General features: G+C 38.9%; 2 protein-coding genes across 7 annotated transcripts in view; both read right to left on the bottom strand.

Annotated features, from left to right (window-relative positions):
- Window positions 1-24835, bottom strand: part of LOC113030009 (unconventional myosin-XVIIIa-like) — a 61364-nt gene extending 36529 nt beyond the window's left edge. For 4 of the 6 annotated variants that reach the window (XM_080307001.1, XM_080307002.1, XM_080306999.1 and 1 more), the window contains exons 1-14: window positions 24699-24835; window positions 21904-23005; window positions 11584-11667; window positions 7417-7504; window positions 6879-6985; window positions 6624-6800; window positions 6284-6494; window positions 6019-6161; window positions 5312-5412; window positions 5070-5133; window positions 4799-4943; window positions 1998-2168; window positions 1046-1136; window positions 567-759 (exon numbers count right to left, since the gene is read on the bottom strand). In XM_080307001.1, the coding sequence (XP_080163127.1) occupies window positions 567-759; window positions 1046-1136; window positions 1998-2168; window positions 4799-4943; window positions 5070-5133; window positions 5312-5412; window positions 6019-6161; window positions 6284-6494; window positions 6624-6800; window positions 6879-6985; window positions 7417-7504; window positions 11584-11667; window positions 21904-22878 (2550 nt within the window). In that variant the 5' untranslated portion in view covers window positions 22879-23005; window positions 24699-24835. Of the gene's footprint in view, window positions 1-566; window positions 760-1045; window positions 1137-1997; window positions 2169-4798; window positions 4944-5069; window positions 5134-5311; window positions 5413-6018; window positions 6162-6283; window positions 6495-6623; window positions 6801-6878; window positions 6986-7416; window positions 7505-8264; window positions 8325-11583; window positions 11668-21903; window positions 23006-24698 lie in introns of all 6 variants that reach the window. The other 2 variants (XM_026181012.2, XM_026181016.2) reach the window with 2 other exon arrangements.
- Window positions 13216-14178, bottom strand: LOC145431373 (uncharacterized). Its single transcript, XM_080307003.1, has one exon. The coding sequence runs from the start codon at window positions 14043-14045 to the stop codon at window positions 13344-13346; it is 702 nt and encodes a 233-aa protein (XP_080163129.1). The 5' UTR covers window positions 14046-14178; the 3' UTR covers window positions 13216-13343.
- Window positions 24836-24965: the final 130 nt, after the last annotated feature.

Genomic DNA, 24965 nt, shown 5'->3' with positions numbered 1-24965 from the left:
GATCCTTTTTCAGAAGCAATGTATCTGAAGCAATATAATCAGGATGTCTGGGTAACTCCAGTGTGATATCAGGTGAGTTTTTAATAAAAACATTGTTGCAATGAATTGAGACATAACTGTAAGTAATGAAAGAAAACTTTCTATTTGTCCTCAAAAACACTAAATCCTATGGGATGACTACACCCATAGTTATGATGGTCCAGTCCTGCTAGACAGAACGTTAAAGAGGACAGAAGTAGAATAGATCTTTAGGGAACAACAGCACTGCTGTGCAGCTGGGCGTTTCTCCCACAGGCAGCTGTGAGTGACTTTACTTTGATCTTGGCAGAAGCGGTGAAGACTGGCATCACTAATGAGAAGGTCTAACACATGAACTACTTTGACTTGTCACAGCTTGTGACAGGTAGAACAGATAGTGTATCTGATGTGTGTACACATACTCTATTGGAGTTGATATATCTGAGAGAAAGGACCAGACAAGGGGAGAGAAAGGGTAGGAGGAAGGCAGAAACAATGAGAATGAGGCTGTTTGTATGCACGGTGCATAATACTTTACATGGCATTACCTCTTTGTATCGCTCCAGCTCCTGAACAAAAGTACGCTGGTAGAAGAGGGTCTGCAGACGCTCTTGAGTGTAGTTGTGGCACAGGTCTTCAAAGGTTGCACCACATTCACGCTTAGCCAGCCTTGGGTTTTGAAAGCCTGGTGTGTCCACAATGATCAGAGAACACAGGGAGTGCTGGCTGGATTTCAGAGCCCTTAAGCAAACATGGTAAATACATACACACACATAACATTAGCAGTGCCATATTTGACAACCTCTTGATATAACCTCATCTCATGCCACTATATCCCTAACTGAAATAAAACTGGCTCTAATACTCTGAAACCATTCAAACATTCTTGTTTAAACACAAATGATGGTTACTAAAAGTGACATGAGGCATCTACATTTTTCTGTTGCATACCGGTTCAGCACAATCATGACATCTTCATTACAAATGTAATGTACTGTCAGTAACACACCAGAGAAGAAATACTAACCGGTTTATTAGAGAAATGACGGTAGTGAAGAGTTCAGAGTAAAGCCCGGATGCCATGGCTTCTAAACACTCCATTGCTGTTGCTTTGAATGCTGATATAAAAACGCACAGAGTCAGAACAAATCCTCAATAGCTAATTCACAATATCTCCATCAGCAAATAACACAAGAACCAGTTGAATAGGAAGGAGGAATGTCAACATGTTGAACTGTAAAAGCTTTACTGAAACTATAGTCAAAGCATTTGATTTAAAAAGGAACTACATTTCCATGGTATTCAAACACATTATTTTCTGAGTTAGAAGGTATTGAAAATACCTACAAAAGTGTCTTTCTGAAGCAGTGTCATTTAGGGATCAGGTGTTTTGGAAACGGTCAAATCAAACTGAATACTCATGTCTGTGCCTAGAGGCAATGGCCACCTGTTAAGCTTTCATAATTCATTACACCATCACATAAGTGAGTTTATTGTTGCATAGGCGATATATTCATGTGTGCACACACGTCAATGACTATATGCTCATGAATGAGGGGAGATGCAGGGAAGGAGAAACAAAGGTCATTTCTGTCCATCCCTACTGTGAAAGACCTTTAACTGAGTCGTCATGCCCTTCAGAATGTACTGCAGTCTTGATGAACCAACACGTGTGAAAAATCAATGTGAGGCAATTATGATTTCAGGGACAATGAATGAAGAGTGGATCCAAAATTACTTGTCCCAACATAGTATGCGCACCTATCTGTCAATAGCCATTGTAAAGCTGTGGTATTCATTACCAAGATAAGCTTTACTTTTTCTCTCCCTTGCATTTTCCCTTTGAGTGATGAGCAGCAACATATGCGTGTGCAAGTGTAAATAGAATGAGAGTGACAAAAAAGAAAAGGTAGGGAGAAAGGGGGGTACTGTGAGGAATAAAGAGTAAAGAATATGGTGGTAAATGTGGCGTGGAGTACCTGCATCTGCCGTGCCATTTTCGTCAGAAGCCTGGCGAATAGTGCTGGCTCTGGGCAGGGTGCCCTTGGCCTGGTGCTTGAAGATGGAAGAGGAGAGCTCCTCCAGGGTGCAGCCCAGCAGGTAGGCTGCCTTCTGAGCCCACTCATGACGTGCAAATTGTTTCCTGCCAGCTGAGACACGTGCATGAAAACCTCCATTAGCCCTTCTGCCAACTATTGCAGGCACATGGTGACTTTGTGACAATACTGTCTGTGACAGGGTAGGATTATGTGTCTGGTCGAACTGACACTGACACAGCTGATAAAAACATGCACTAAAAGCATGTTCAAAAGGGTGGTAGTCTGAATACATTTAACTACTGTGGAGATGGAGACACACACACACACACACACACACACACACACACACACACACACACACACATCTATAAAGTAAAAACCTTATTTCAATTGTTTAATACTGAAAAAATGTCTATTAAATTGAAATTATAATTGCCCCTTTTATCTTATTGAGAATGAAAGCGAAATTTATCATTAGGGGACATAATTTATTTATTTACATAAAGACTGCTGTTGGGAAAACTAACTTTCCCTCAATCTAGCGGCTGAGTGATGCTAACATAAAGATATGAGTGCCAGCTTCAGTTTTAATCCACCATGAAGTGGTATCTTCTAAGACTTAAGAGAGAAACTGTGGGATTTCAGACAAAGTAGTGGGCTCTATCTGTCTCATCAGTACTGCAGAAGCCTTGTATACTTCTCTTATTGATAAGGCTAGTTATGAAGACAAGCAAAGGCATTTAAATATTTACTTTGATAGATACCAGGCAGCACAATTACTTAAATTCCACTAAAACATCAAAAAGAGCAAAGTGGGTTTACCAACATGAATGAACATTGCAGAATCAAACAGCAGATGGCTGTACAGCTTTTAAAGATAATAAAAGAAAATTACATATGTACACTATTTCTTCTTAAGTACACAGAAAGAGTATGCTAAGTCTCCTATCTATACTTATTCGATGTAAGTGTTCACTACACAATATACAGAGAAAACTAAGTTCATTTCAGGTGGTCCCTTAACTAGGTTTTGGAGATCACTGCTGCCCTCTTGTGTACCAGGATAAAGTTACACTGCCAATGGATTTATTTCATAATCTGTTTATTACTCCTTTTGATAACCAAAATGCAAACTAGGCCCTTGGTACAAAAGGGTCTAGACTGTAGACTATTATCATTAATAAATATTCCCATAGACAGGCCTCTCAATGACTTCCTATTCCTACCCCTGACATTGCTTCTTCATAAGAATTCATTTTGAAAACGAAGACACCAATCAAATGTATTGCCAAGCAGAAAGTTGTTCAGAATTTTTATTCCCAATAACAGACAGTATTTATTGATTTTTTTTTAACTATTCCCTGCTTTATTCTGCCATCAGAAATATTGGGAGCCAGCTGGAGGGGATCACTGCAAATTATTTGGCAAGCTATTCTCATAAGTAACTGGCAATTACAGACAGGCACTGAAGAGTGAGCAAACGTATCAAAAAGCACAAAATTCAGCACTATTGCCACTGTTATCACATTTTTTTGTGGTTTCTCTGTTGTATATTATCCTGCTATTCGGTAATTAATTTATTTGCACTACAACAGCAATTAAATCCTTAAATGGACAGTTTTTCATTTGCTCATCTGTGTAAATATGCCCACTTAACCTCAGTTAAAATTAAAACAAAACAAATTTCATCAACCAAAAAGTCAATGCTAAATATAAATAAACACTTAAATCTGTGTTTTGAAAGGACTTAAATGGTTAATTCTATCCTTTCTATCCTTCCAGTGGCCTTTTATAATGACAAAAAAAGGATGTGATGATTAACTCACCTAAAATAAAAATCTTTGTGGCAGCTACAGCTTTTACAAATGTCAGCTATCTAATTTTAAAAAGTTAGTCAAATCCTGACAAAAGGGCCGTTCTATTACTCTAAAGGAAAACAATCTGTTACATTAGGTTTCATCATTCGAACAGCTTTAGACAGAACCAAGTTCTTGTGTTCGTGAGAACTGCTGTTCCCATTAGTCCTGTAATGCATCTTTATGACAAAATAAATGTTTGTCAAGAATTAGATCAAGGTTTTTCTCTCCGTGAGCAGCAACGGTGTTTCCAAGCAATTAGATTCAAGAAGTTTGTCATTAGTTTCAGTTACTCAACCACAAACAGTGCTCTGTTTATTTAATATGTTCATGCAGTAAGGAATGATAAAGGTAAATCCGACAGGGGTTCAGATTAAATAAAAAATACAATGTATTACTTCACTGGCAGCCACATACTATAAAGGCAGCAATAATTCTGTACCACAAAGTCTTGAATGATTCCAGCCCACCACCACCACCACCCACCCCCCACTCTACGCAAATGTGCTAAGATCTAAAGTATAACATTTTCTGCAATGGCCTAGATTTAAATGTTCAGCTATTGATCATTGGAGCAGCTGTGCACTGTGTACTTTTAACGTATAAATAAATGTATTATTCAGTCATTGTGATTACATGTGATTGCATCACACAGCACATGTTGCCAACAGTGAGATAATGCCAGCTTGATATCTGTCAAATTACAAAGTGTTACAAAAACTATTTGGGCTAACAAAGGTAATTTCACCATAATTATTTTTCATTGTGTGCACAAATCAAAAACAGCATTTTGCTTTGTCACTGGAGCCTGTTCTATAACAGCAGAACAAACGTCATCTCCAATAGGTGATGCAGTTGTGCAGGAGTGCATTCAAGCAATCTTACCCTTGGTGGTTCCCGCAGCCCCAAGGTGGTAAATGGCCCCAAGGATGAGCCAGAGGGCCCTCTGCTCATCACCGCTGATCCCCAGAACCTTCATGGCTGCTTGCAGTTTGAAAAACTGCTGAGAGGCCCGCTGTTTATCCTCTGCCTGGCAGATTCACACAAACATAACTTGAGCTTCTTTTTTGGGTGGGTAAATCTTTAAGTAAACTTTTCCCCTTCCATTCCTGGTTGGACAAAACAAGCCAAACTTCTAGTATCAGGATGCATTTACCTTAGTCTGTGGCATGATTCCAAAGGCACTGCTTTCAGCAAAGTGGTTAAGGTGCAGCTCAGTTCTAATGAAGAAATTTAAAAAATAAATAACTTACAAGACATTAGTGAACACATTTAGGATCAAAGGGAAAATAGGAAGAAAAGGCAGCATTATAGAGAACTACAATATATCTATGTAAAAACCAATGCAGTACTGTAGTGGATTTAGGTAGTAATTGACATGAGTGTATTAATCCCTACCTCAGAGAGCTATCTACTCCAGCCATTAGATAGTAAAAAACATTAAAAGTGGACTCTCCATCTGGTCTTCTTGTCACTCTCATCTTCTCCAAAAGCATTGTCTGAAAGACCAGGGCAGAACACAATATTGAAAGGATGGCAGAAATACAATATTATGAGCAGGTGAGCATAATAACAAAGACTGAGTTTGGTGAAAATATACACCACTTTATGTCTGGACATTCTGGACATTGTTTTCACTTCATTACTTAAATCACGCTGCTGTTATTGTGTATATATTTATTTATATTTCTTCATACATTCTTATATAGTTCTATATTGTGTATTTTGTTGTACAGTTATTTTATTTTCAACTTTAATTTATATATTTTATCTTGTTCTCCCAGTTAAATTTACCCTTCATTCTAATTTGTGTTGTACAGTTATTTCATTTTTAACCTTAATTTATATTTTATTCCTTCCTAGTTAAATTTACCCTTTTTAATTTTTCATATTTATTTCCTATCTTATTCATAGCCTTTTCCTTTTTTGTTTTCTTTAGGTCACGAGCAGTTGTCCAAGCATTTCACTACATATCGTACTGTGTATGACTGTGTACGTGACAAATAAAATTTGAATTTGATTTGGAATGAAAATCAGTTATTCATTAGGAATAAATTCAACAGTTGAGTCCAAGTGAGTTAATTAATAAATGTGCTTATCTGTACCTGGATAGAGGCTGAGGTCACCAGGCCCGCCTGGTCAAAGTCCAAGGAAACAATGTGGGTGAAGCGACTAGCATTGCCATTCATGCACGTAGAAGCATTCCCAAAAGCCTCCAAAACAGTGTAGACTGCCTGCCATTTTTCCGCTACAATAAAGATCATACGCTGTTATTGGGGAGGGGGACTCAACAACATCAATCATAATATTAGCTAAATTTTATTTATTTATTTATTTATTTTAATTCAGAGGACATCCTTTCCAACCTACTGGAGAATGTTCTGTTGGTGCTTCCTGCGACTGTAACCAGATACTGGATGATGTGTTGACAGTTAGTGGTCTTGCCACTTCCACTCTTGCCCAGCAATACAATGGACTGATCCTGGCGAGTAGTCAGCAGGTTCCTGTAGGCAGCCTGTGCTAATCCATAAATGTGAGGAGCAGTGTCATCTCTTCTGCAGCCCTTGAACATTTGCATCACCTGGAAAGAAAAGCAAAATTATAGTGTTTTTACATGGATTACTACCATTGGAAATGCATTTTCTCCTCACTACACTCTCATTTATACTCTCCCACAAGAGATGTGTCACATGTACTGGCTAGAGCCTACCTTCTCCGAATACATTGAAGGGGCACTAATGGGGTTAATGACCACCATGTTGGGCCCAGCGTGGGTGTGCACCAGGTTGCTGCCATACCGCTGCCGCAGAGAGTGCATCACACTCGACTCGTTCAGATACTGCAGAGAGGCCAAGTCCTCCACTCGGTCAAACGCTGGAGGGTTTGCCTAGAGTTCAAAGTCAGAAGAGCTCACAAGTGTCATCTGTAATTAATGAGGTTCACAAATGATGAGATGATTAAATACCTTCTCTACATCGTCTTCATCCACATCCAATAAAGATCCATCACTCTCCAGGCGGATTTTCACCTTCCCCTCTGGCAGACTGCCTGTCTCCATCTTCAGGAGAGTTGCTGCACCACCACAAAGTGTGGAGTTAACTACTTATGACACATCATTTCAACCTGAGTGCAAAAGTTTCATTTCATTTTGCATAATACTATGTGGCAACTGTATCTCTTTCAATAGTGTCAGAGATTTAATAAAATGTAAGTAAGTTTTGAAATGTAAGTTTTGAAAACATGGTTGGTTTAATCACATGCAGCCTGAGGTAAAATGAGCAGCCTGATAACATCAAAATTTCAAAAGCATTTCCAATGCTTCACACACCCACATTTACAGTTATGTAATAAAAGGTCAACCAGAAACAGACCATACCAGGAAAAGCAGAAAAAAAGTACGTTTGTTTTAATATAGTTATAAATAAAGGGTAAAAAACCCACAATAAACTCCATCTAAATGCACTATAATGCATAATTTATTTAAATACAGACATTTTACTAACCCAAGGAAAATCCATCCTTGTGGACAAGCCATACTTTCTCAGTGTTATACCAGGTTTTCTCTGCTGTCAGCTGCTCCTCAGTCTTTACCTGTTAGAGGTGAAAATCAGTATATGAAAACCTGTATAACCAATTTCTATTGGATCACTGATTAATAAATCATACAGCTGCATAATGGACTTTCAAAAGGATTTCAGTTCACTGAGTGGAGGGCTATATGGATTTGAGAAAAGTATGTTTTCATTTCACACCTCCTATATTTATGTCATTTACAAAAGCAGCCCTCCACAGAAGAACTAGACTTCCCATGACTCTCCTTTTATGAACCTTTCAGAGCTCACACAGTGATTAACTCAGAGGTGCAGTTAATATGCTCACTATAAAGACATTTAAGGTGGAAGGTTAAAATGCAGGAGGGATTTATCACAACCAAGTCCAAACCAATCACATATGGGAAAAAAATGCACGACCTGCTTGAACTGAACAGAGACACACATACAGCATAAAGCCAAACAAGTTAAATCAAGTCAAGTGTTTGGAGGTAATAAAATAGGTACAAACAGTGAATATGCACCAAATAGTAGTTTCTTCCTTGAAATGCAACTAATTTTATTAACTAATAAGTACTGACTGAGTAGGGTACTTCTATTCCTTTACTCAGATTTAACTACATTGAGTAAGTCTATAGGGAAGGTTAATTTGAGCTTTATGGGTGCTGAATGTCATTCACTAGGCTTTCTGTGACACTCACGACTAGTTTGTCCCACACAAATAACACAAAAAAGGACATTCCACTTGAAACACTTCGGGATGCAACCAGAATTACAACCAGCTGTAGCCATTATCAGACCTTAGTTGCAGCTGAGTGTGCTGCCTGAAGGATGGCCACGGGATCCTCAACAAGTTTGGACTGGACAAGGGAAGAAATCAGTAAGTTATTTCAACACCTATAGAGATTCAACTGACACAACCGCATGAAGAAACAATAAAAATGCAGAGTTGTGGAGAAAAGTAAAACAATAGGTCAGAATGTGTAAAAAGTATAACACGAACACTGCAGCAAGGCCAACAACAGTGCAACACCACCCAAATAAGTGATTCACCAACACATTTACCATAAAGTCCTTAATAATGATTGTATTACTATAAGAAATACTGTAACAAAAATAATGCACTGATTAGCAGGATGCATTTAACCACACGTGTGGGTTTGTGGAGAGAGCATAAAACTCATGCCCTCTTATTAACAGTCACAGTTATGCACAGTAAGGTATGTATATCAGAAATGTTAATGTTAGTAATTTAGCTTTCCATGTCACTGACATGCACCTAATAAGAAGTGTTAAAAGCTGTTAACTGACGAATTATGACAATATAGCTTCAGTATGTACATGTATTTGTATAGCGCAAAAGCAACAACACCATTACAGAGCAGCATGACACACCGAGTCCACTGTAAATGAAATGGAGCAGTGGTAAAAATAAATCTTGAGATCTTGAGAAGTTTTTATGCCGCAGTAGTACACTCCAGGCCTCTGCATCAATGATTTTAAAGACAAGTAGGCAGGCACAAAAAAAATTTAGTTTGTGTATATATATATATAAATATTAAAAAAAAAACACCCAGCACGCCCCTGCGGGCGGTTTATCCTTCAAGCTCGGGTCCTCTACCAGAGGCCTGGGAGCTTGAGGGTCCTGCACAGTATCTTAGCTATATATATATATATATATATATATATATATATATATATATATATATATATATATATATACACACACACACACACACACACACACACACACACACATATATACACACAGTGGGGCAAAAAAGTATTTAGTCAGCCACCGATTGTGCAAGTTCCCCCACCTAAAATGATGACAGAGGTCAGTAATTTGCACCAGAGGTACACTTCAACTGTGAGAGACAGAATGTGAAAAAAAAAAAATCCATGAATCCACATGGTAGGATTTGTAAAGAATTTATTCGTAAATCAGGGTGGAAAATAAGTATTTGGTCAATAACAAAAATACAACTCAATACTTTGTAACATAACCTTTGTTGGCAATAACAGAGGTCAAACGTTTACTATAGGTCTTTACCAGGTTTGCACACACAGTAGCTGGTATTTTGGCCCATTCCTCCATGCAGATCTTCTCGAGAGCAGTGATGTTTTGGGGCTGTCGCCGAGCAACACGGACTTTCAACTCCCGCCACAGATTTTCTATGGGGTTGAGGTCTGGAGACTGGCTAGGCCACTCCAGGACTTTCAAATGCTTCTTACAGAGCCACTCCTTTGTTGCCCGGGCGGTGTGTTTTGGATCATTGTCATGTTGGAAGACCCAGCCTCGTTTCATCTTCAAAGTTCTCACTGATGGAAGGAGGTTTTGGCTCAAAATCTCACGATACATGGCCCCATTCATTCTGTCCTTAACACGGATCAGTCGTCCTGTCCCCTTGGCAGAAAAACAGCCCCATAGCATGATGTTTCCACCCCCATGCTTCACAGTAGGTATGGTGTTCTTGGGATGCAACTCAGTATTCTTCTTCCTCCAAACACGACGAGTTGAGTTTATACCAAAAAGTTCTACTTTGGTTTCATCTGACCACATGACATTCTCCCAATCCTCTGCTGTATCATCCATGTGCTCTCTGGCAAACTTCAGACGGGCCTGGACATGCACTGGCTTCAGCAGTGGAACACGTCTGGCACTGCGGGATTTGATTCCCTGCCGTTGTAGTGTGTTACTGATGGTGACCTTTGTTACTTTGGTCCCAGCTCTCTGCAGGTCATTCACCAGGTCCCCCCGTGTGGTTCTGGGATCTTTGCTCACCGTTCTCATGATCATTTTGACCCCACGGGATGAGATCTTGCGTGGAGCCCCAGATCGAGGGAGATTATCAGTGGTCTTGTATGTCTTCCATTTTCTGATGATTGCTCCCACAGTTGATTTTTTCACACCAAGCTGCTTGCCTATTGTAGATTCACTCTTCCCAGTCTGGTGCAGGTCTACAATACTTTTCCTGGTGTCCTTCGAAAGCTCTTTGGTCTTGGCCATGGCGGAGTTTGGAGTCTGACTGTTTGAGGCTGTGGACAGGTGTCTTTTATACAGATGATGAGTTCAAACAGGTGCCATTCATACAGGTAACGAGTGGGGGACAGAAAAGCTTCTTACAGAAGACGTTACAGGTCTGTGAGAGCCAGAGATTTTCCTTGTTTGAGGTGACCAAATACTTATTTTCCACCCTGATTTACGAATAAATTCTTTACAAATCCTACCATGTGGATTCATGGATTTTTTTTTCACATTCTGTCTCTCACAGTTGAAGTGTACCTCTGGTGCAAATTACTGACCTCTGTCATCATTTTAAGTGGGGGAACTTGCACAATCGGTGGCTGACTAAATACTTTTTTGCCCCACTGTATATATATATATATATATATATGCTAGAGAAGGGTCAGTAGAGGAGAACAAGCTTAGACTCAAGCACTCTACAGCTGAAGGAGTGTGTCGAGCCCACAGCACAGCAAGCTGTACCTGAGAAGATTTGTAGCATTTGGTATGCTAGCCATGTAAACAGCAAAATGGTCAGCAGCAAGTCAGGATCCAGTGACCCACAGAAAAGCATAGAGACAAAAGATATGGATTAAGACAACAAAAGAGCAGAGCAATGAGAAGGGGTAAAATAAGCTCATTTCCATGTTCTAAACGTTGAAAACAAGTAACTCATTGCCATATAATCCAGCACTGCTAAAATAATCAATGTCAGAGTACATTGTCATTATATGACTGAGACTGAAACGAGGCTTACACAAGCTCAGTCCTTCTCTGGACCAGATAATAATGCAATTAATGCTACAGAATTAATACAAATGAGCTGGCAAAGAGCCAGAAACACCGAGCTTAAGCTGAGCAATATCAGAGGTGTAGAAGAGTACGGCTGCTTGGGACAGCCCAATGATGGCCTCTGGAATTTTAGGGAAATCATTTCGGGAAGGCCGTTTGTCAGGCCTTGGGTTAAGCTTAGGGCAAAAAAAGAGTTATTCCACTGCAGAACCACTGCATGCAAAAAAAAAAAAAAAAAACCAACAAAAAAAAGTATTATGCTCCTGAATGTAGGAAAACCATAGTTTTATGTCAACCTTAGGAGCAAACTTAGCACACACCTGTTCATTTTTTGCAGACTGGGGTAGGACAACAGGGGGAGGTTTACCATTGGAGACCACAGGGGGGAAAGATGTTTCCTGCACCTTTGCACAACATATGTAAATAACCACAAACACACAGACAAACATGCACACACACAGATGGAATTAACATGATAACATGATGATGATGACAATTAAGTTAAAGCTCGAGGTATTTCCTTTTAACTTTAAACTAGATTTTAATTAGAAAACTAGAGCCAACTTCAAGAGACGCTTGTTCAAACTAATTACAATTTTCCAACTAATTCAGTGAGGAAATGGGTAAGGGCAAAAAAGCTGTTCAAGAAAATTGGATCATTAAACACTGTGGTAAAGATTAATGGTTTTAGGCATTGAATTGTCGATGGTGGTTTCAGCAACGATCGAATGCAAATTTCTTCAAAGTAATGAAATAATCAAAATCCCAACCTAATTTTCAGGCGCCACTCCCCAAAAATCTCAAAGTTGCATCTGAAATTAACCCATCAAAAGTTCTATGCAATTGTTCTGTAACTGCAAAAAGCTCAGTTTCTCTACTTCTGTTCCATAGCTGCTGCTATACTTGAAGTTGTGAATCAAAAATTATTTTAAATTCCAATCAAATATTGCTTGTTCTTTTTTTCTAATATATACACAGGAGAAAGTCAAAGTAAGGCTTTGACAGTCTGGTTTCAATTTCCCCTCTACAGGAAGCTGCTAAAAACTGGAATTAAACAAATTACTAAAGTTGTCAAACCCCAGGTATAATTTAGTTGTTGCTAATGGCTGAGGTCTGCCATTGTCAGCAACATAAAAACACCTTTCTGTTGTACAGTCATAGCTCTAGTGAGAGCAGAAATATAAAAATCACTAGACAAAACAAACCTACACTAATGGTTTGTCACACATAAATTTCTAAGATCAGCTAACATCTTGTTCCTGACATTAAAAGCCGAGTCTCTCCCTAGAGCAGTTAAAAACACTATATCCCTCAACAAAAACACCAGGTGCATCTCTCTGAAATCCAATCCCTCACTCTATGGCCAAATACCCAACTGTTCACCAGATTTCACAGACATCTGCTGATGAAATTTTCAGATGGTAGGCTGACAGACAGAATGCCAGAGACTAAATAACAGGACAAAAACATAACTTTGTCTGAAGTATAAAATGGAACTTGGGATACAAAAAGGTACATCCTTAAAGCAATTTTCTTTTCTTTTTAGCAGATTTAAATGTTTACATAACCAATTATTTGTTCTGTAGAAACAAAGACACTCTTCTCTGACAGACTGTTACAAGACAATTAATGCTAACCTGAACAACATTTTTTTTTTAATCTTTATTCTTGTTCCCATCTTTAAAAACATTACTAAACATCCTCTCTCACAGTGGTGCACAGCAGAGAGAGCACAGTTTCAACTCCGTCTGCTGAAAGTCACAGTAATGAGATTTAGCTCAGTGCTCCAACTCATCAGACAACTACAGTGCAGGTCATGAGCACACCCTTATACCCACTGATAAATCTGATGATTAGTTTCCATATGTGCACCACTTCCCTCCACTTATTCAAGGCAACAATTATATAAAGTTATTTGTGGGAATGTATTATACTTTAACTAATTTTGTTTATAACAAAGATTAGGTCAAGTTTGATGAATGCATAACCAAAAAACAATCTATAAGATGTTCATTGAGCTCATTTATGAGAAAATTGGATGAATTAGCAGTGACGACTTAAGTTGTGCTCCACCTAGTGGCTAAGTAGCAAACATGCACTTTTCACTCAGTACCTCTGGTTTCGTTACAGCAAGTGGACGAGGTTTTGGGATGAAACCACCAGGAGGGGCCAAGGGATCTGCCTTGGGGACAGGAATGAAACCAGGAGGTCTTATAAGGGGATTCTGTTTTGTGGGCAGTGGGCTTGATTTTCTGGTGGGGATGAAACCTGGTGGTGGAGTCAACACGTTCTGCTTAGGGACTGGGATGAAACCAGGAGGTGGGGCCAAAGGATCAGGTTTGGGTGGAGGGATGAACCCAAGTGGAGGGGTGAGGGGATTAGACTTTATTGGTGGAGTGTTAAGGGCTGCAGTAGTAGGCACAGATGAAACTTCCTCTGTTTTTGTCATAGCAGTCTTTTCTTCAACCTCCTCCACCTTTTCGTTCTCCTCTTCCTGCGTCACAGTGTCTTCCTTGCGGTCCTGGGTGCGGGTGCGAGGCCGATGTTCCTTGGTTCTGCCTCTTCCCATCAGGCTTGTTAGGCCCACTGATATATCATCCTTTTCCACCCCAGCAGCTCCTGTTTTCCTGATCGCAGCGTCTGTAGCAGATGCAGAAACTGCGTGCTGGTTGCGCTCTTCTGTTCCAGCAGGAACCACTCGTCTGACAACTCTTCTGACAACTTTCACCACCTTTTTACCACTAGAACTCTTCTCCTCCCCAGGTGTGTCTGGACCTCCCATACCAGTGTTGTTATTGGCTTCTTCAGCTGGTGATGCGCTTGACTGTGGACCACTTCCTGTGTCCAGACCAATTTCAGGAATTCCCTGAGGTTGACCCTTATCTACATCAGACTGGATTTAAAATTTCACAGAGAATTATTTTGAAAAGGATTATTTAAACTGCTCACTAAGGTTAGAATCAATCAAGCCAACTCAATTACTCATTTTCATTAAATCTCATAATTACAGTGTATGGGCAAGCCAGGTTTTTATTTTTTTATTTTTTCTTGAATTGAGTCTACAGCTGGATAAAGGGAAAAGAAACGTGTCCAGAGACTCATGGGCAAGGTTACAAATTAGTATTCTAATGTTAGTTTTACACAATATAAGACAGGTGGGACTGTATATAATCAAAGTGGATTCATCCGCAGTGGTTCTGTGGGGCCGGTAACACCTGAGGGTGCACCAAGTCACTGAAAAGAAGAACTTGGATGGGCCCAAAAATATGGAACCAAATGAAGCTGATTATTTTTTACCTTTCAGAAATCATATTCAATTAATACTTTACTAATGCTATTGCACTGGATATTGGTTAAATAAAGAGCTGCTGCCCATGGTTCAATTATGATAGAGTAGGTGCCCATCCACTATGCCTGATTATTTTACTAAGAACTGTATCTCTTACAGGACAATAGTAGCCACTCTTCTTTTACTACACAAAAATGGTTTGTATCACCATCACTCAAACACATGCAGCTGAAAAACACTTACATCTGGCTTGTTCTCAACCTTAACCTACACAAGAGGAAGGAAGAAAACAAATCAAACCACACATTCAGATCATGGTTACTCTCTTAACATAAATATTCCACAAAATCACTGAATAATAAGATAAAAAGAAAAAGCAAAAAGGGACTTTCCTTTTGCTCCCAGAAAGAGAAGCGTGATTTATACGCCATGGTGATAGGTCAGAAGTCATGGATTTAACTGGATGAGGTGAAGAATAAATGGATGGAATGGTGGTGATGTGTGTGTGTGTGTGGGGGGGGGGGGGGGGGTGCAGTGGAGACAGCTGAAGACGGCCGAGAATGGGAACCTGAAGATGAGCAGTGGGACACTGAACTGCACACAACAGGTCATTCAGCAACAGGGTAGACAGACTATGCAGCACTGAAGATAGAGCACATGAACATTCATAATGAATGAAAGGTTAGCTTTCTTCCAACTGCAAAACACATGAACAAGAATCTGACCAAGTACACAAGGCACACAAAACAAACTTATTCATCTGGAGCTGCGTCATATGTGGGACTCATTCACATTCTGTTATAATAGCAATGACACACACAAAAAACAACAACTAACCATTCCCTCAATCACCACACAAAAATTATAAAAATATTGGGAATCTGCTTCTTTTGCAGAAATGGCCATACTAGAACTAGAAACTAGAAAGAAAGCAAGTCAACTTTTTCTTAACTAAACTATAATTTAACTCATTAAAAGGTGACATACCAAAATGAGTTCCACAGCAACATGTTTCACTATCTCTGTCCCTGATTTCATCAGTCCACTCCTATAAATAGTTTCAACAGCAAAGGAGGCCATTCTGAGATGCCATCAGACCCCTAATAGAACTGCTAAGCAGAGCATGTACACTCTGAGCTGATCACACTACTTGCCACACACACAGTCCGCCAGAGACATGAGCCCATTACCTTTTCTCTGGGTCTGGTTAACCTTCCAATCTTCACTCTGTCACTGAAGCAGTGCAGCCAGGGCCAAGGCAGAGTAAAACCTGGGTCTTGTAAGAGCACACTCACTAGCCCTGAGAAAGAGGGTGGGCAACCTCGAGGGCGGGGTCACAGTGAGCACAGCACAGTTAAGCTGTGGCCTGAGGAGTGGAGGGGGTAATGTAAGAGGAGACCGAAGAGAGTGGCAGCTGCTGAACAGTGGTTATAAATAGAATGTGTTCATCACATCAATTGCCACTGCCACTTCTCCCTGTCAGCCTCTTGTCCTGCTGGGAGTCAGAAAAACAGTATCCCTCTTCAGGCGCTTTACCAACTGTTATCTTTTATAACCCCCCCTCACATACACACACATAACCCACCTATTTTAAGGAAATCCAAAACTATAAGAGATAGCACAAACACATAGATTAAGCAATCCAACAAATGCCTACTACCTACATCTAAATCTATATACAGCTAATTCTGTACAAACCTCCAGAAGGAATACATAAATGACAAATATGAAATAAATAATATAAAAGTACACTTTTGTGGAACATTTTATCTAGTGACCCCAAAATGTATTTCACATTTGCTACAAAAAAGTGTTCTTCACATTTTCCACCACAAGAGGGAGCTTTAAAACAATAAACTAATCTCTTACATACACTAACCGAGTTTCAATATGTTGTACTGTTCAATGTAAACGCTAAGGTATAACACTATCCAGTGATTGCAGACATGTTGACCTAAAGCAAAGAGTATATCAAAGTTTTAAGGGTTTTAATATGAGAGACATACACTGACAAGTATTGTTTTATAGTGTGTTTATAGTTTGTTTGCATCATACCCAAGGACACATTAGTATTTGAATGTTAGTTTCACACAACGTAAGACAGATGGGACCATATACATCAACAATGTAGAGTTGTCATTAAAGCTGTCATTCTGTTTCAGTGATGACAAGAAGCTGCACAAAGACACTGAAAGCAAGAGCACAGAGGAAAATGTCAAGTGGAACTAAATTGAATGAATCATCTTCTTTAGGCTGTCATAGAAGATCATCTGCCTTCATCTTACCCCATCCCTAGCATCCTCTTCAGTCACACCAACCCTCTGCTTGTCCTTCCTCACTACACTCTCTGAATCTCCTCTGTGGTTTCCCTGCTGCCTGGCAGCTCATATTCAGCATCAGTTCATTGAATATATCCACTAAACTTCTGTGAATGTCCAAACCATCTCAACATTGCCCCTCTAACTTTGTCTCCAAACCACTCAACTTGAGTCATCCTGGTCACTCCCAACAGAAATCTTAGCATTTTCGGCTTTGCTTCTAGTCTTTTTGTTAGTGTCACTGTCACAGCAATTGTCACCACCATCTTGTAGACCTTGCCTTCTACTTCTATCCTTCATCCAAATCACCCTGAACTCATCTTCAGCCCCACCACCTAACCTGTACTCATTTCTTCTCCTATGGCAACAGCACTCCCCAGTGGCAGCTGCCTTCTAAAGCAGATAATACACACCATAAAAACTGCTCAGGAACATGGCAGAGCACAAGGCATTCTTACCAAATGACTGCTGCATGCATCAGAATATGCCCACAACACACAGGATCCCAAGGTTATGCTGCCAGAACTCACAGGACACCCTCAAAAGACCATGCTCCCAAAGAGGTGATTTCAATGTTGCGACTGATCAATACAGTTACGTCCATAAGTCACAAGACAACCAAACAATTTTTTGCTATTTTGAGTCTTTACACAGTAGACTGTAGACCAAGCAAGACAGGTGTGAAAGAAGACTTTCAACTTTAATTCAGAGTTTAACAAAAATAAATAAATACTGAGGTAACAGTTACAGAGTTTTATAAACAGTCTTTCATTTTTTACAGTATAAAAGTAGTTGGACAATTAACTTAAAGTTTCATGGAAATGTGAAGCCTGTTTTTTCATTATTAAATCAAGCACATAAGAGTTTCAAAGTGTTCAGCTTGCATTTGGTTCCTGTTCACCGGAACTTTCAGTCTAGGAAATCGATGCAAGTGAGGAAGGCCATCAAAAGGCTGAAAATTCAAGACACACTTATTTTCTTGATTAAGAAAAAGAACTTCACATCAACTACCCAAGTCAGGAACATTCTCAAGGAGTGTTCTTTTAGAGATGCACTATTTTCAACTCTATAATAACTCAAGAGATAAATGTAATGACATTTATAGCAAGGTGCAAGCGACCGGTTACACAAAAAAAAATAGGAAGACCAGATTAAACTTCTAAAAAAAGAAGAAAAAAACTTAAAGAGTCTGCACAGTTTTGAAAAAGATGGTGATAGAGGGTTATGCTATGTTTACTGCAAAAGAAACCCAAGGGTTTCTCAAGATGAAAAACTAAAATGAAAAAAAAAGGTTCAAGCCAGTCTGCCCAAGTCAGTCACATGATCACAATCCAGTCCAGCAGAGAATCATTTTCGGTTACTGAAGACAAACTTTACGGCACAAAGACTCAAACAGAAACTTGAGGTTGCTGAAGTCAGAGCTTAGTCAAGCACCTCAAGGCAGGAAAAAGCATAATTTCATTGACTGCAAAGGACTTCCATCCAAGGTTTAAAAACAAGTTGTACTTAAAATTGTTTGTTAAATGAGTTTCTAGCCTCTGAAAATACAGGACTATGTCCAATATGTTCAAATGCTTAAGGACATAACCAACAAACACTCTTGTTTGTTTTTGTATGACTACAGGTAAAGCCAGTCAGATAACTCAAAGCTGAAAGGTAAGGCATCTCACTACAATCCGGAAGTATTGTTAAATGGAAAATATGTAAATGTAGAAACTGGTTTGGTAAGGTAGGCCAATTATGGCACATACCTTCCAATAACCAGCTATCATCTGGCTTTTCATTTAGTTCATTCACAATCATTAAAACTAAAATTTTTTTTTTTTGCCTTTAGAAGTAATTAATTAAATTATGTTTAATGTCCAAAATGCTATAAATAGTTACATAGCACTTTATCTCATGGTGAGCTCAGAAGTTTGCATTAGCACTTAGCAAGATCCAGTAAAACACACAGCCTGGCTCATCTATCTAGAGCAGACTGCTAATCCCCAGAGTCTGTTACTGGGACACAGCAAAGTGTCGACTGTTTGTCTACACACAGTTGCTGCAGACTAAAGATTAAGGACTCTATATATGTCATAGACACTACTGATTCTGACCCAGTTATGCCTCCACACTATCAAAGCTGTTTGAATCATATTATTAAGCTGTAGCATGAATCAGACTACCACATTTTTAGAACTATACAGATTATTTTAACTATGACAGACATATAACATAGCAAGAATTGTTATATTGTGTTTCATATTCATTGAGAGGGTTGATGGTTATAAATTCAATTCTCCACATTGTTTATCCTGAAAAAGAAATTCAGTAATTGCTTGAGATTTTTCATCAGTATCTGTGTCTTTGCAAGCTTAAAGTAGAAATAAATTATGGGACATCATTCTTTACTGTCAAAATTAGAAGAGATGACCCAGATTTTAAGTCGGTTAAGTAAACAGGGCTGGACATAATTTTTAAAGCAGACTATGTAAAAATATAGGAGAAGCAAAAACTCAGTGCATAATTCAGGTTTAAATTATTTTAAAGGAGTTGCATAAATCTTGACATATTTCACTTAAGAAATCTGAGAAATCTGGTGGCTAATTCCTTTTAAAATTTCTTGCAAGTATCATTATATCACTCAGAGGCACGCACTCATATACAGCAGGAAGAGGACTATGAGTCAGGTCAGTCATATTATTCAAGCACACAGAAACTCAGTGTCTATAACGAAGAAATTACTGTGAGGGGGGGAAAAAGGGTCGTGTTTTTTTGGCTTTTACCCAATGCTTAAAGGGTTAACATGCTCAGTGGTGCATAGATGAAGGCAATTTAAGTTTGGTGCAGGGGTTAGTGCTGTTTGTTGATAGGGATCTTCCACTGACTATTTGAATACCAAATATGAAACACTTTGACATGGTATTCATTTAATCCAAGTTCATTTGAATTGCTGTAGATTATATTTGTTTTAATGAAAGCTGCATAGAACTGTTTGTAAAAGGTGAAGGACATACGTAGCCTTCGAGCAAACCCTCTGACAATACAGTATTTAGACACGACACAATAATGACAAAGAAAAAAAAACAACAGGCAGCAAACTGTGAGAGAGCAGGTGTTTAGTCGATACCAATCCTAGCCAGTTTTTGTTCAGTAACAGGCTTATTATTCTTGTATTCTCACAGCAGTCACAAAGATTGTCAGTGGTTGCTTGGCAACTTGACAATGATGACAAGATTTGACAAAGTCAATGCTCCTTGCCAAGAAATAACGCTCTTTAAAAACACAACTTATCCTTTCTAAAGCATCATTACATAAAGGCATAGATATAATGTCTTCATTTGAGAGATTTAGTGGTGATGACTGATATTTTTACCTCTCTCTTTAAACAAAAGAAAAAGAAAAAAAAAACCCTGGGGGAGCTGCTTCCCCATTCCATGTTTTATGCTAAGCTAAACAAAACAAACCATCTCCAGTAGTAGTAAACTTTTAATAGACTAATGAAAAGACAGTGAATAAGTATATTTTAAAAATATATTAAAAAAAATTAAGCCAATAAACAAAATTACTGTATGTCGGTGCATCATATGGTCTCGTACTGTATTGCAGAGCTCTAGATCGAGAATCCAGAGCTTATTATAACCACCTAAAAATAGTGCTGCTGGTTCTAGGTCAGCCTCACATGCACATTTTGTGCTTTTTCAAAAGGCCTGTCTTTTTGATCGTCAAGATTGCTTGAATGTAGGACAAAGTAGACAGTCACTTATTTCAGGGAAGCAACTGGGCTGTGTACACATTCATTTAAATAGTTCTAGCTGATGTATTCTAACAGAATGGAGAAACTGGGTCTTATTCACTAAGAGACACACAGTGCATAAGTATATGCACTGTGTGTAAACTGTATGTATGAGTTTCATGCACAAATCAGGAATTTATCAATATTTTTGTACCCGAATTTGTTCATACTTTATTAACAAACTTCTGACCAGGTGTACCATCTAATGAAGCTGTCTTGGGAAATCTATGGTCTTTAAAATTAATACTACATGTCCTACTACTGTTATTTTATCATCATCATTATCACCAACACCAACTCCTTTTGAATATTACTTTTTTTTTTTTCAAAAACATCATTAGTTAGAAATGAGCAAAATTACAATTAAATTTAAAAAAATGAAAGTTGTATTTAAAGAAAACTACATCCAAAAGTGAAAAGGGTATGCTTTGACCTTTTAATTTAAACATATTCCAGTATTTCCATTACAGCTCCAAACATCACTAATGTGCCTTCATAAGCAGCACATACTGCCATCCCCAACCAAAGTTTATCTTACCAACTGTATAAACTGTATTATGAAAAACAACAACAACAACAACAAAATGCTTGTATTCAGGTGTTTGTTGCACCAGCTAATAAAGAGTTTAACTCTATGCTCCTTCACTTGTTGCACACGATTATCTGGATGAAAAGAACTGAATAGGCAGGCAGCCAAGTCTTACAAGACCATATGGCCATGTGTTGTGGCGGCATTCGGGCCGTTGTTTCCTTCAGCGTCCCATTGTTTGGTGTCAAAAGGACTAGGGGGGTGGGAGGGGGATTATATGTACACCAGAACATATTCTCTCTTTCAAAACACACACTGAGACACTCCCCCATACATGCGAGTACAAAATCACATTACCAATGTCATTACAACTCCACCCATAATGCATCCGTTTTTAGTCTATTAAAGGTCAGTGCAAAAGTACATACTTAATACAAAATAACAGAAAAAGGGTCTTTTGTAGTAATTTTAAAAAGATTCACCCCAAGTACATGTGTATTTACAGAACAGATCCACTGTGTTTCTCAGTGGAATTCAAGTAAACACAATGATTTCAAAAATGTAAAAATCTCAGATAATCCAACATTAAAAGCAAACAAGCCACAAAAACAGGTTCTGGTATTAAGAATAATGTGATGACACAGAAATAGATTAGCATCAAGGGTAGAGTTTTTTAAAAAGCAAAATAATATTCACACAACAGACCAAGTCAAGAGTACTACTTACATCTTTGCTTAGGTCTTCAGTGGTCCTCAACCAACTGCGGTTCAGCTCACTCAGCTCGAGAATTGGCTGGACTTTTAGTCGTACTGAATCTCCAGACTGACGAATCATCTCCACAATCTCGTCTCTGTTTTTGTTCTCCACATTAATCCCATTGATTTCTACAAGCTTGTCTCCTGGCACCAGGCCCAGAGCCCGATCCTTAGTCCCAACCCCTGGTTCGGCAAAGTGTACAACACGCCGGCACACCCCACCATCAGACTGCCTGTCTACCATGGTGGTTCTTCGCAAAGAAAAGCCAAAGTCCCCAGTGCTGCGTCGCTGTACCTCAAGTTCTCTTGGATCTGGTACTGGTGGAGAGACAAGTGCAGGCAACTGTAGGTCTGCACCAGGAAAGGTCTTCTCCACAATATCAGGAATCTGAACTGTGATGGTGCCCTTTGACCTCGGGTGTAACTTTGTAGATGGTGTAGTCCAGTTATGGCCAGAAAGCTCTGAAGCATCCAAAGCATTGTCCTTTGGGGTCACCTGAGTTAAGGTAGCTACTTTCCTCTGGCCCACCACTGTATTCACCTTGGCCAGTTCCCCAAATTTAGCTGCCCTCTCCTTCACAGAGCTGCGATTACTTAACAGCTCAATTCCCTTTACATCTTCAGAGGTGCTTGCACTTATTTGCCCCACAGTGTTGTGATGATGCTCAGCATCAACGTCTGTCAGGTAGAGTTCCGTGTTACTGGCCACCTTAATTGGGATAGGGCTAGAAATCTCCAACTTGCTCCTAGATTCCTTCTTGGAGTTTCCTCGAGTAAGTGGGAATAAGCCTCTACGTATGCTCATCTCTTCTAGGCTCTTTAACTCAGACTGAGACATACGTTCTTTCTTTTCTCTTTTGTCTTTCTTTTCCTTCTTGCTCAAATCCCTTTCCTTCTTGCTCAAATCCTTTTCCTTGTCCTTGTCTTTTTTCATTAAGTGAAACATGATTAAACTATTCTGTAGTTATTGAGCAACTGATTAATTTATCATGAGAACCTTAAATTATTAGAAAAGAGGCTGTTGACAGCAGCTGAAAACATCAACTCTGGGTTTGGATCTCTCTTAGTGATATCTGTAGAAAAAAGAAACAAGAGGTGAACACAGACTAGCTTTGATGAAAGCATAACAGAGTGCAAGAACCTTGTGTTTGTCAGAGTTTAACTAAGTAATTGGCAAAAAGATTCAGTCAGTAATTAATCATAAGTACTATGACATACACATGACTAGCACATCTGTGAAAGCACAGATAATGCTGAATGGTAGAAAGGCATATACAGAAAGGCTGAAAGTCTGGTGGTGCTGTGGTTTGTGGTTTATGCCTAAGAGCAAGAAGTTCCTGGGTTCAAATCCACACTTTCTCTGTAGAGTTTTAGCTGTAGGTGTGTCTGTGAATGGCTGTCTGGCTCTGTATTAGTTCTGCAATACATTAACAACCCCACAGTGGACGACTCAATGGATGGATGTACGTACAGCTGTAAGTGTCAGGGAAGTCTTTCTTTATTTCAACAAGACAATGACAAGCCCAATTCTGCAGACATTACAACAGCATACCTCTGTGGTAAGAGTTTAGCTGCTAAACTGGACTGGCTGCACTCCACACCTATCCAAAAACAACACCACTGAAAATATTTAACACATTATACAATGAAAAGGAAGATTTATACTGTTGTACAGCTGAAGTCATATCAAAAAAGATATTAAAGCTGGTCTGACCTTCTCAGTTCCTAAACCATTGCAGAAACCACAGATAAATAGGAACTGCTGTGGTCCTGACCTGACTTGTTGAATTATGTTGCTGGCATCAAATTAAAGACCACTAGATTTAATAAATTTAAAAAAAAAAAAAAATGAAAATAAAACATCTCAATTTTAACAACTCATGTATTATCTTTGTACCATTTTCAGTTACAGAGTTACAAAGTTCACATGGTTTGCAAATCATGTCATTCTGTTTTTATTTACATTTCACATGACCTCTGACCTTCTTGAGAAAAACATAATCCACATTTAAAACTTGGATTTGAAGTCCTTTCTACACCTTGGGGTTAAAATCATTTAAAAAAACGTTATCAAACTGCAGAGCAGTATCACTATTTTTATTTCAGTATCAATCTATTATCTAATTCAGTTCAATAGAAAAGTAGCCTGTATATATTTGGGTGTGTATAGGAACTGGTATCCCCCGCTGTAGTATCAACAAACGAAACATGCACCCTAGATAAGGAATGTGATCTTATCTAAAACTTATCTTTGACACACCTCAATCTATCCTACATAATAACATACAGTGTTTTAAAGAGCGTAGCTTTCCTGCTCTCAGATACTCAGCATCATCACTAAATGATTGAAAACTGAAGCTATGTGCATGGGAGCCTCCACTAAGCTCCATATGTATAACGAGAAGCCATGCTGAACAGTAAACTGTAAATTCAAACCTAATCCAAGCTAAATCACATGCTCTTAGAAGAAAGCTATGAAATGTCCGAAAGCAACTCAGTTTATCTTACAGTTAACATTTAGGTATGCATTTTCGTCGTATTTTATTACTGGAAAGCGCAGTTTGGTCTGTTGTTATTAGTTTTTCGTTTTCTTGAACTTTAAACACTACGCATAGGTTGTCGACACGGCTAGTCCTGAGCTTGGCCATAATGCTCTCCCTTTAAGCTGCTTTGCCCTCATTCTTTAGCAGTGATAAAGAGTGTACTAATGTCACTCACGATAAACGATACAAATTAAGTAACACTGTAACATATGACAATTCCTACCTGTAATTGCCTAAACATGACAGCGTTGTAGTCTTACTACAGGTTTTCGGCATTTTCCAATGAATTGTCAGCAGGTGCGACAAATGCTTTTGTGATGCTTTCAAATGCTTGCAGTAAGCTCCGACTTCTGATTACTTTGACATAAGCGACCTGCGGGGAAGCAGCTATCCTCGTAAAGAAATAAACACAAAAAACTTGGAAAATGGTGTCGTACATCAGATGATTAATTCATTTTCCCCCAAACAGCTCAATAGTTTTAATAAACTT

The sequence above is a fragment of the Astatotilapia calliptera genome, chromosome 10 (genome assembly GCF_964374335.1).
Source record: "Astatotilapia calliptera chromosome 10, fAstCal68.1, whole genome shotgun sequence".
Taxonomy (NCBI): Eukaryota; Metazoa; Chordata; class Actinopteri; order Cichliformes; family Cichlidae; genus Astatotilapia; species Astatotilapia calliptera.
Note: the sequence above shows the minus strand (reverse complement) of the source record. Positions and strands in the feature narration are given on the sequence as shown.

Bases quoted from the DNA above. Each gene is read 5' to 3' on its own strand.
- LOC145431373 (XM_080307003.1), bottom strand. From the start codon at position 14,045: ATGGGAGGTCCAGACACACCTGGGGAGGAGAAGAGTTCTAGTGGTAAA.